Raw genomic sequence first — 11834 nt, forward strand, 5'->3', positions numbered from 1 at the left:
TCATCTTCTCACACCTTCGTTTGCTTTTTTTTTACACTATTTTAAAAAATATAACTTTAACTGTGCTTTTTTTTTACTTATAATTCTGATTTAAATTATACGTGACTTGGATGTGTCGCGCGTATTGTTTGTTGTATTTGCTATTTTATTTGAGATACGATTGAGCGAAATAATGGAAAATTTCATTGCGAACATTTTCAAATTGCGTTTTTTTTACCTATGTGTTCAGTTTTCTTCTTCGTCGTCTTCATTTTCTTTTTTTGTTTTCATATATAAAATGTAAACTTAGTGCTTTGGCACAACATGGAAATAATCAAAAAAAATATATAAAAAACTACTTTTTCAACTAAAATTTATGTTTTAATAAACAAAAAAAAAAACCTCGAAAATAAATCGATTAACAAATTAAAAACGAAATTATTCCATCTTGTATGGAAATCAATTCAACCGAAAAAGTATAATATGGTATGGAGAAATCGAGTAAACAAAAAAAAACTATTTAAAGGAGAGTTGTGTGATTGGAATTTTGTCGCTCAAGAAACGAGACACCATGGGCTGATGATGTAGATGCGTCTGCTCAGTGGAATTTTCGTTTCTTGCCACCACGACGCTTCGATTGGCCCTTTGACTTTCGCTTCTTGCCTTTTGGCAATGAACCCGATGCCGATCCGCTCAGTGCACTGATATTACCAAAACTGGTGATCTCATCGCCGAGAGTGCCTATGTGATTTAAATAAAATACACCAAAATTAACAATGAGACTATGAATTGAGTTTCATTTAAGGACTGAAATTTGTGCCATGTACCGAGTGTGGTGAGTTTCCTTTGACGATGCTTTTCGGCTTTGGTGACAGGTAATCGTGTAAGATAAGCTTCTTCATATTCTTCCTTTTCTTTTTGTGCTCGGGTTAAGAGTTGCTGTGCACGTGAACCTTCTGTTATCTCAGTCGGTGTATCTAAACATTCTTCTTTCAAATCTTGAATAATATTTGAACTGAAAAGAAAAAAGAAAATAGATGTTGATTCGATTAATTTTTCTCTCTCTCTCTCATCAAATAGTATGGATAGCAAATATATTTTAATTGTGTTAAATTCGTACTTCAAAGCTCGTTTTCTGGCACGTTCAATTTGTTTACGGGCGCGTTCTGCTTTTGTATCTTCACCATCGTAATGAACAGCGCTGAGTTTTGGCGGTACATAAACGCCACCATCTTTGGTTGAAGCAGATTTTTTGCCATTTTTACCGGATTTATTAGCTTCATCGTCTGAATCGTTTGAGTCATCACTACTTTCGGCTGTGTCTCCAGTTTCTATTTGAGTGGTGAGAGCGCTCAAGTTTGGCTGTATTCAAATAAATAACAATGTCAATGTAGTAAAACTCCGAGTATAATGTATATTATTAATGTATTTGTTTATTACCTTGAAGTTAATTGGATCTTTTGAATTGGTGACACCAGTAATGGCTGTTTTAACCAATTTATCGATTTGATAGCGTAGTTTGTAGTCGATTGGTCGAATTTTCTCCAACACTGTACGTATTTCAATCAAGCGGTCAATAGACGGATCCCGTTCAATTGTTTTGCCTATTTTTACAGAATTACAAAGACAATACATTTGAATTAGAATCGCATAAAATCGTGCGTTTTTTTTTTGTTGTTGGTCGAAATGGATTCGATAATATTAAAACATTGTTTCAAATTGATTTTGAACGTTTACCTGAACATTTTCGGAGCACCACGTAGGTTAGATTAATCAAATATGTCAACAGCATGTGATACCTAACCTCTAGAAAACTAAGCCCATATTCGGTTGTGAGTTCACCACTTTTGACGCGTTGCAACATACCCTCAACCAAATCTGAAACTTGTTTTACATTATTATTCATCTCGCCGAGCAGCTTCATTGCGTTTGGCAAGTCCTCTTCGATTTCATAGTCATCTAAAGCCTAAAAATACATTCAACGCCATTTAAAAAAAAAAAACATTATTGTATGAGAACGAGACACATACGAGAAAAAAAAATTGAAAATTAAAAACTGAAATAAATATAACCACCCAATAGTCTCACACCACATAGCACATCACTGTTATTGGCATGTACATTGGTTTTTGGTTTCGACCATATAGTTGAAAATTTTTCCGCATTGAACACACACAACAACAAGAATAATAACAACAAGAGAATCGAAAGAGACTACGTGATATATTGTTCGATTGATTTATAGTGCTCATATTGGTATTTGTTTTGATGAAACAATACAAGTGTCTCCCCCAAAAAATGGGGCCACTTTACTGGCACTTACTCTCGCTCTCTTCCTCTCTATTTCCCTATTCCGTTCACGACATGGCTATTCTTCAACATTTTGATTCCAACGTCGTTGTTGTCATTATGTGTTTTTTTTTTCATAGTTCGCATGGAATTCTGATCAATTCTATTTTCTAATATTGTATCTCCCAATGTTGTGTGCTTTTATTTTTAAATGACCATTTTTCGACGATTTCATAAAAATGTAAAAATCGGCCCATAATTAATAACGCTTCGATTTACTTCGAATAACTCGTTTGACCATTGCGCGCCATTGTGATGTGTGTTCACGAGTGAATGATAGATATAATGTGGAGGATTTTGCATTTTTAAAAAGAGAACGACCAAGAATTCATTTGTGCGGAATATCAATTAATCGGATTTGGCTGCATATTTTCGTTTGATATGTTGATGGAGTTGGGAGAGAAAATTTCGTTGGACATGGATACATAATTGATAGGAGTCGCGCTGTTCGATTCATAAATATGTGTTCTTGCTGATTCGTTCGCTCGTTCATTTTACCTGGCTGAGCCCCGGTGCCGAGCTGATGACTAAGCAAGTGAGAGTGAGCAAGGTTGAACGAAACCAAATGGAAAAGGGATATGATGGAAAGGTGAACAGCAGAACTAATACTGCAAATGTCTGATGTTGATGCTGTTTGCTATTCTGCATGCATTGTGAACCTATCAAATCAGTCGCGTAAAGATATCGATTGAATATACCAAATAACCGAACACAATATAACAACGAAAACAAATGAATGTCCAGTGGAAGTGGAAAGGAATGGAAAAAAATCACACACACACAAATATATATATATCGAGAAAAAAAGAGAAAAAAAACTCCGGACAGGGACAGAACAAGCACAAAAACGTCATGAATGTCCAGCAGAGAGATGAAGATAGGAAGAGAAAGCGAAAAAAAAACACACAACATCGCAAGTGCTGGGAATATTATCCATTTTCAATATATATCATCTCTCTACAATGTTTGAAATTGCATACGGTAGTTATGATGTTGTCTGTTTTCGTTTTTCATTTCTCTTTTCCATTTTTATCATCGTTTAATAATGGATTCATCGCGTACCGCCCCCCTCATTCCAATTCGCGAGCACGTTCGTTCGATTCTTTTTCATTGACCGAAATGAAAAAAATCAGCAGCAACAGCAGTAGAGCAGCGAGAAAAAAATAGGAAAAATCATAACAAAAAATAGATGCAAAAATAAAAGAAGTGTACTGAAGCGCATAGTGAAATGAAAAAAAAAACACAGAAATCCATAGAATAAAAATGGCAGCAGCAGCAATAACGAACCAAATATGAATTGAATAGAGAACCATCATCGGTGGCAGCGGCAGCAGGAAGAAGAGATACAACGAACACAAATCGAACAAAAAATAAAATAAAAAAAATAGAAAAAAACGGCAATGAGGAATACACTGCTGCCGTTGCTGCTGTTGCCTGGACTATTGCACATACAAAGTGAGTGTATGTACCGAGGATACGAACAAGCTGAAAAAAGTAAACAAAAATCACCACACAATCGCAAACAAAACTTTGACAAGAAAATCAATAATCATTTTTTGTGTGCGGCTCAACCCATTTCGTCGTCAGTCGTATTTTTCTGCATCCCTTTTTTTGATGGTTATAGTGTGTTGCTGTTGCTGCTGTTGCTGCTGTTGTTGTTTTTGTTGCTACTGTAATGCTGATGCCAGTGCGCTCTACTCCTGCTACAACAGTTCAGGTTGCTGGCAATTTTTTTTTTGTTCCCGTGCACACGTTTGTGTGCTTTTTTTCGTTCTTCGTCTATTTTTTTGCTTTTTTTGCGCGCATTTTGTGATTTCAGTTCGTCGAATAGTGGCATCGCCTGCTATACACCATCACCGTCATCGTGACCATCGCCACCATCGGAATCAATGTGTATGCGTTTTTTCGAGTTCACTCTTCACAGCCACTCGCTATGCACAATCACACACAGACAGAAAGCGCGAGATTGGCGAATCCGTGAATCGGATCACCGTACACTCTGCGAGTTGATTTGCCTGCACCATACTCGTCTTTTTTTTTATTTATTTATTTTTCGCTGGATATTTTTTACGTTTTTTCATATATAAATTTGTACATTTTGTTGTTGCTGCTGATGGTTGCTGCTCTCGATGTAACATGTATAAATCTCGTTGCGCTGCGCTATTCTATATATTATTATTAATTCCACGATTTTTTTTTTCAACTCCACATACCTCGTCTTTGCAAAGCAAATTTTATTTTGCCCTCTCCGCATATTTTTTTTAATACTTTTGTCATTTTTTATTTATTCCAATTTTTTGTTGTTGCACACATTTTATTTGCATGAAATGCATTTATCCGTTCATGTTTTTTTCTCCGCGCCAAGCGTAATTTTTTTCTCGCGAACTATATGTATGTGTATTTTTTTATTTTTATTTTTTCGTTTTCCTGCATCCAACTCAACTAATGGAAAAAGATTAAACAAAAAAAAAAATAAAACAACAGATCCGAAAATTACAAATTGATGCGGAAATGTCCAGTGATGCAGATATGCAACGAATCCAACGACTACTGACAGACGGGGCAAAAATATCAAAACAAACAAGCCGCCACAGAACTAAGAAAGCATGCCGTCTTCAGACATTGACAGAAAATACATAAGCAAAATATGAATGAGAGAATAGCAGCAACAGCAGCACCAGCAGCGTGTGTGTATATTCGGACACACTTTACTTGACTTGACGGCATGAGGCGAAAAATACACAAGAGCACACACAAGGAGCAACACATAACCTAAGATGTTCACTCGTTGCCCATGTTCGTTCATGTGTTCAGCGCACAAAGTAACCGAAAATGTGAACGAGAGAAAGCGAGACAGAAGGAGAGAGCGCGTACATAACGACGACGTATATTCTCTACATGGTTTGCATATTTACTTAGCAACATTCAAAGCCGTTCCGAGAGCTACGTGTGTAATCTTCCACATGGTGTCTTGTCAACAACAAAACCTACATAATAATATTATGAGCACACTGGCCAACGACGACGACGACGACGACGACTACAGCTACGACGTCGTATACGACGTTCTTTCCATCCACATATCGGTATGATTCTCTCTCATTCATCGATGTGCGAAAGTGGCCAGTTTACATCTTGAAATTTTGAATTTTTGAAAATGCAAACCGATTTTACGATCTGATTTCATGCAACGAAAAACATGAAAAAAAATCTGATTTTTTTCTATATCTCCATTTTGACTATGTGAAAAATGTTCAATTCAATTCGTTCAATTTAAATGCAAAATGCCAATCCTCGGAAATTATGCGAATGAAAAAAAAATGAAATCAGTCATTGTGAGAGTAAGGGAAAAAAACTGCGTCAAAACCAACAATGAGCATTGAACCGAATTCAATGTTGAAAGAAAAAATTCAACAGCAAAAAAATGCAAAATCATCCCTATCGAAAATGAAATTGTGGTGTGAAACAACTATGAAAAAACTATTGGCAGAAAAATTCTCGAAAACTTCCATCGAAATTATATTACCTGAACCATTTTTTATGCCGTTTCCTTTGAGTCTTCGCCAGCAAAAATTGTATACTTTTTTTTATTATTTTCAATTTTAAATAGTAAATTTCTTGTTTAAGTTCACCTCTTATACGATTACTGTCACCAAAAACAATGAACAAAGAAAAAAAAATTGTATTCGAATTTATCTAATTCATAACTAGGAGTAATGTGTGTGTTTTTTTTTCTCTTTTAATTTTAACGAAAATACAAAATGCACTGCATTCACTACACACTTCGTGTTCGTTTGATGCAATTTTAAAGAATGATGAGAAAATGAGTGTCTATATATGTGCAGATTTTTTGGGATGTGAAATTATAAGAACTCAACAATGTTGCACCTATTCTCACCGCACTATTCTATGGGTTTGAATATTACTAATGAAATGAATATCTGTACTTTTTTCCATGGCGTTTCGGCGTTTCGCGAGTTTCATTCTTTTATTGTATTTATGTGTATGTATGGTACATACAACAACCATCTCATTGGGTTGAAGCGCGCGATTGTTGTTGCCCTATTGCATATGTATTATCGCAGCAAACGTTGTCAATGTGTGCGTCAGCGAACAATATTTTTTTCCCAATCGTACACATTTTTTTCCGTGGATTTGTTACATATGTTGTAGTGACTGTATATATATCATACGTGATTTTAGCAGAGATTCGGGCTAAAAACGAATGCAATACACAGCACTGGAGTGCATTACCTTTCGTTCACACAACCACTGAATTTATTATGTTGTATTGGATAAAATTCGATTTTATTTTTTCGATTTTTAATATCACAAATAAATGGCTACTGAGATACTTTAATTCGGATATTTACTTTGTCAATTTACTCATTTTACTAAAATGTGCTCATTTTATGATGGTCAATTTTTTTTTGGTTCGAAAGGTTGGTAACGCACTGTGACAGCGTCACTTGAAATGTCAAATGGATGTTTTAAACGTTGTTGAAACGTCAAACTCGATGTAGCCAATGCATAGTGGTAGAAAGGCATTATGTATTCGACTGCAGAATGAACTTTTGCTTATCAATACAAACAGCGAAAGTATTAATTTAGCAGTGAAAATATTTCAGTAGATATATGTGTTGAGTGTGTCAAACTATTTTCAAGCTTTCTGTGTAGAAAAAAAAAAAAAAACAATTCGAAGAAAAATGTCTGACACCGAATATGAAAAGTTTGAGATAAACGATTACGATTTGGAAAATGAATTCAATCCAAATCGAATGGGTCGAAGGCGACCGACAAAAAATCAACAAATTTATGGAATTTGGGCTGATGATGACAGTGATGATGATGCTGGACAAAGCACATCTAAAGGTCGAAACCGGACCAATGTACGCAAAGCAAAAGATTATGCGGCGCCCATTGGTTTTGTTGCCGGTGGCGTTCAACAATCGGGAAAGAAAAAAGACGAAGAAACCATGAAATCAGATGAAGGTTAGTAGTATGATTCATTTGATTACAGAATGAAGAATTTAATGTAATGATATTTTCAGAGAAATCAAATGATGATAAGGGCGGCAATACATCAAGCGAATCGGAGAGTGAAGCAAGACCACAAATATCGTTTGGTGGCGGCAAGAAAAATCAATCGAGTTTTCAATTCACATCTAATTCAATATCGAATCGTGGTTTGGGCGGATGGGAGCAGCATACTCGTGGTATTGGGGCCAAACTTTTACTTCAAATGGGTTACGAGCCGGGAAGAGGTTTAGGCAAAGATTTACAAGGTATTTCACAACCCGTACAAGCTCATGTGCGAAAAGGACGTGGTGCTATTGGTGCTTATGGCACCGAACAACCTGGTCAAACGATTGGCGATGCAAAATCAAATAAGCCAAAAATTGACGACGATGAAAGAGAGGCCAAAGAGTTTAAAGAGAAAATGGACCAATGGCGAAAAGATACAAACGACTCAAAATCGAAGAAGAAGCGAAACTATAAAAGTGTCGAAGATATTATTGAGAAAGGAAAGAAACCAACTTATATACTTTCAGATAAGTTGAGGTAAGTTTTTCATTTTTAAACTAATTAAGATTGAAATGGATGTATTTTAAAATGTGCTTTCTATGTTTTTCAGTTCAAAGATGAACACCGTTGTGATTGATATGACTGGTCCTGAAAAGCGTGTATTAAGTGGTTATCATGCACTAGGTCAAACTAAAGTAGCCGATGAAAACCTGTATAAGGAACGCACGGTTAAGGAATGTACCAATTTTAGTTTGCCAGAACTGACACACAATTTGGATCTGATACTGGACTTGTGCGAACAGGAAATCATTCAAATCGATAAAAATCAAAAGACAGCTTCCGATCGAAAAGTTGTGTTGCGTCAAGATAGAGACAGTTTGGAGAAAATTGTTAAATTAGAACAGGATCATATTGAAACGATTGAGCATGTGTTGGAATTGGTTGAATCATTGACATCACCAAAGCAGCCGTTAACATTGAGCGAATCAGCAGAGATTTTCATGGGCATACTCAATGATTATCCTGACGAATACATAGAGTTTGGACTTTCGGATTTGGTTCCCGGTGTGATTGCACCATTATTTCAACAAGAATTACGTGAATGGGATGTTTTTGAAATGCCCGCTTATCCAGTGAAGCTTATCCAACGCTTTGAATTTTTAAATGATAATAAAAGTGAAAATAACATTTTCAGTCCATATTCGTCGTTGATTTGGTTTGGCATTATTCCAAATATTCGCACAGCCATCAACGAATGGAATCCAAGAAATCATGAACCAATGGCCAATTTGCTTGATATTTGGGCAAAATTATTTCCAGCCCATATACTTGATAATGTTCTTGAAAAACAAATTCTACCGCGAATTGTAAAGGGTGTTGAACTATGGGATCCGACTACGGATACTCTTCCGGTCCATTTTTGGGTCACACCTTGGCACACGTTACTCGGCGCAAGTATGAAGGAAACTGTTTATCCAGTGATTATGGAAAAATTGAGCAAAGCACTTGTTTCATGGTCACCATCAGATGGGTCAGCACGGAACATAATTTCACCTTGGAGCGGCATTTTTCCAGATTCAGACTTTCAAAATTTTTTACAAAAAAATATTGTTCCGAAATTGCAGTTAGTTTTATGTAAGTATTCAGCGAAATACCTTCGACTGTTAATGTCAATCTCTCCATCAGTTTGATAACCCCTCATTTTTGATTCTTTTCAGCCGAATTAATCATCAATCCACTTCATCAAGATATGCATCAATTCAAATGCGTATGGGAATGGCATGAATTAATATCAACATCGGCAATGTCACAGATGCTTTCCAAGTATTTTTTCCCAAAATGGATGCAAACCCTTGTCATTTGGCTCAATCAGAATCCAAACTTCGAGCAAGTTTCACGATGGTATTCGGGATGGAAATCACAATTTTCCGATGAGATTCTACAACAAAATACAATAAAAGAGCATTTCCGTCGTGCTCTCGATTTAATGCAACGTTCAACCGGCGCTATTCTACCGTCAAATATGCAAATTCCAACACCGATTATCGAACCAATTGTGAATGTACCACCGCCACCATCACTTATGGATTTACATATTGCACCAGCACCACAACTCGAATTCAAAGAACTGGTTTCACAAAAATGCGCAGAACGTGGAATCATTTTTGCACCGATGCCGGGTCGACGGGAACATGGCAAACAGGTCTATCGTGTTGGCAAACTATTTTGCTACATCGATCGCACTGTTGTGATGTTGAGTGACGGTAGTTTCGTTAATTGGATACCAGTTTCAATAAATTCGCTACTTGACCGAGCCATTACCGGAGCATTTTAATTCATAAAACTCGTCTGGATTTGTTTAGTTTTTTTTTTTATTTCACATAATTTTTTGTAAGTCATCCCAATGAATAAAATCATTGAAAAAATATATAAATTTGTTAATAAAAAAGTCAAATACATTTGATAATACATGAACAATAAATCAAAAAATTTCATTTATGAATGATATTAAGGCACGCATTATTTCCAATTTTTGGCCGCTTTCTTTTAGTAAATAGACAAATACTTTGTAATTAGTTAAAACTCGTTAAACATTCATTTCTTGTGGTAAGTAAATAGATGTGCGCTTAAGTAGTTGTTGGCAAAGTAGTTATGTTTAGTTCATTATACTTTCTTCGTTTCGTTTCGTTCGAACGATCGTGAATGTTTAGTTCTTTTGTCTTGATGCTTTCTTACTTTTGTCGATTCTTGGTGGAACCTTTCCCAAACCGGCGTTCATCAAACGATTATACATTCTGAAAATTAAAAATGTTGACAATGAATTGAAATGTGGAAGAGGGCGTTTTCCAAAAATCATTTGTGTCCTTACATTCTGTATGCTTCGGTTTTGATGTATTCAAGTACGTGATTAATTCCGAGAAGGTATTGTTCGGCAATTTGGGGAAGCCATTCATTTTCTTCCATTTTTAGAACGGATTTGTTGCTTTGCAAATCGAGAAAACCTAAAAGAAAATCACCAACAGAAATGTTACAGATTCTAGTAAGTATAATTTAAGTTGCCAAACTAACCAACTTCTGGTGGGATAACGGTTAAACGATTGTTTTGAATGTGCAATTCACGTAGACGTGTGCATTCACCAATTTCCCTTGGAATATTCAACAATTGGTTGTCTCGAAGTCCCAACTACGATGAAAAATGTAAAATGAGCACAACATTTTTCAATTACAATCCCGATTTTTTGCATAAACTTACGATTTGCAAATTCTTCAAGTTTCCGAGACCAGGTGGAAGTTGTTCGAATTCATTGTCTCCCAAGTATAAGGCACGAAGAGTTTCTATAAACAAACAAAAATTCGATTAGATTCCAAGTGCTTGAGATGTTGAGATTCAAATTTACCCATCATAAAGAAATTGCCAGGCAATGCCTTTTCGTCCAAATTGTTGTATGACAAATCGAGTAACTCAAGGACTGGGAACGCACCAAATCCGCGTGGCAACGAACTCAGCTTGTTGATTGACAGATTCAAAATGCGAAGTTTTGGCATTGAAGAAATTGATACGGGCAATTCTTCAATACAATTGTTGGTCAAATTCAAAATCTCCAGATTCGTTAAATTGGCAATGCCCGGTGGAATTGCTGAAAATGTGTTAATTTAAAATTGTTTTATTTTCAATTTGACATTATTTTTAATATAACTTACATGCAATGCGATTATGACTCAATGTCACTCGTGTCACATTCAGCATATTTACTGAAAGAAGATAAACAATGATCGTTGATCAAGTACAATCATAAAAATTGGTAATATTTGATAAAATATCATTTTAAATTCTGTGTAATTTGTCGTGTTTTAAAAGTGGAAAAACACTTGATTTTCAAAATAAAACATATGCATTGACATAGATCATCGCCCACAGCCCATAGTACATTGAAAAACAACTTTTATGATTTTTGTCCAAATATGGACATTTTCTGCATAGCAAACATATTTTAATGTGAACTTACGAAGGCCTGGCATTTCATCGAATGAAATCACATTTTTATCCACCAAATCTAATTCGCGGGCACGAGATTCTCTCGCATCGTCGAGTGCTTTTTTCACTTTGGACATTTTACTGTTCATAGGTAAACAAGATACTGGCCCTTGATTCATTGTTATTATTGTCTTTTTTCCAGTTGCACGTAAGTAATTCGATTTATCACGAAAACACTATATGATGGTATTTGCAAATGACACCCATACACAAGTGAATCCATCGTTGACAGATGAGTGTGCAGTTCAATACCGATATGTTGAAGATTGAACGCACTTTTTATATGCTTTAAGTACCCAAAGTAACTATGAATATGTTTTCATTTTATGAAATCATAAAATTCCTGTGAATATTTTTTTTAATTCAATAAATTTTGATTTAAATCAAAAACATGAAGAATATATTAAAAATGAGCATGAAACCTGAAACATTTTGAAGAGTGAAC

At 35.5% G+C, this 11834-nt stretch overlaps 3 protein-coding genes across 4 annotated transcripts; 1 reads left to right on the forward strand and 2 right to left on the reverse strand.

The window, feature by feature from the left end:
- Window positions 1–374: 374 nt before the first annotated feature.
- On the reverse strand, window positions 375–6691 carry LOC116341801 (neuroguidin). Of its 2 annotated transcripts, XM_031769099.1 has the most exons (7): window positions 5961–6691; window positions 5855–5886; window positions 1717–1945; window positions 1420–1583; window positions 1100–1341; window positions 807–994; window positions 375–720 (listed from the first exon to the last, which is right to left on the reverse strand). In XM_031769099.1, the coding sequence occupies exons 2-7, from the start codon at window positions 5861–5863 to the stop codon at window positions 578–580; spliced, it is 975 nt and encodes a 324-aa protein (XP_031624959.1). In that variant the 5' UTR covers window positions 5864–5886; window positions 5961–6691; the 3' UTR covers window positions 375–577. The 2 variants fall into 2 exon arrangements, with proteins under 2 accessions (XP_031624959.1, XP_031624958.1); XM_031769098.1 differs by having other exon boundaries at window positions 5855–6690.
- Window positions 6692–6841: 150 nt separating this feature from the next.
- Window positions 6842–9750, forward strand: LOC116341800 (septin-interacting protein 1). Its single transcript, XM_031769097.1, has 4 exons — window positions 6842–7320; window positions 7380–7890; window positions 7964–8988; window positions 9072–9750. Exons 1-4 carry the CDS (start codon window positions 7035–7037, stop codon window positions 9686–9688), a joined length of 2439 nt encoding a protein of 812 aa, XP_031624957.1. The 5' UTR covers window positions 6842–7034; the 3' UTR covers window positions 9689–9750.
- An 80-nt stretch (window positions 9751–9830) lies between these two features.
- Window positions 9831–11508, reverse strand: LOC116341802 (ras suppressor protein 1). Its single transcript, XM_031769100.1, has 7 exons — window positions 11361–11508; window positions 11056–11106; window positions 10752–10991; window positions 10607–10689; window positions 10423–10537; window positions 10223–10355; window positions 9831–10148 (listed from the first exon to the last, which is right to left on the reverse strand). Exons 1-7 carry the CDS (start codon window positions 11506–11508, stop codon window positions 10061–10063), a joined length of 858 nt encoding a protein of 285 aa, XP_031624960.1. The 3' UTR covers window positions 9831–10060.
- Window positions 11509–11834: the final 326 nt, after the last annotated feature.

Source organism: Contarinia nasturtii, unplaced genomic scaffold (genome assembly GCF_009176525.2).
Source record: "Contarinia nasturtii isolate CC-2019 unplaced genomic scaffold, AAFC_CNas_1.1 Cnas_scaffold_745, whole genome shotgun sequence".
NCBI classification, from domain to species: domain Eukaryota; kingdom Metazoa; phylum Arthropoda; class Insecta; order Diptera; family Cecidomyiidae; genus Contarinia; species Contarinia nasturtii.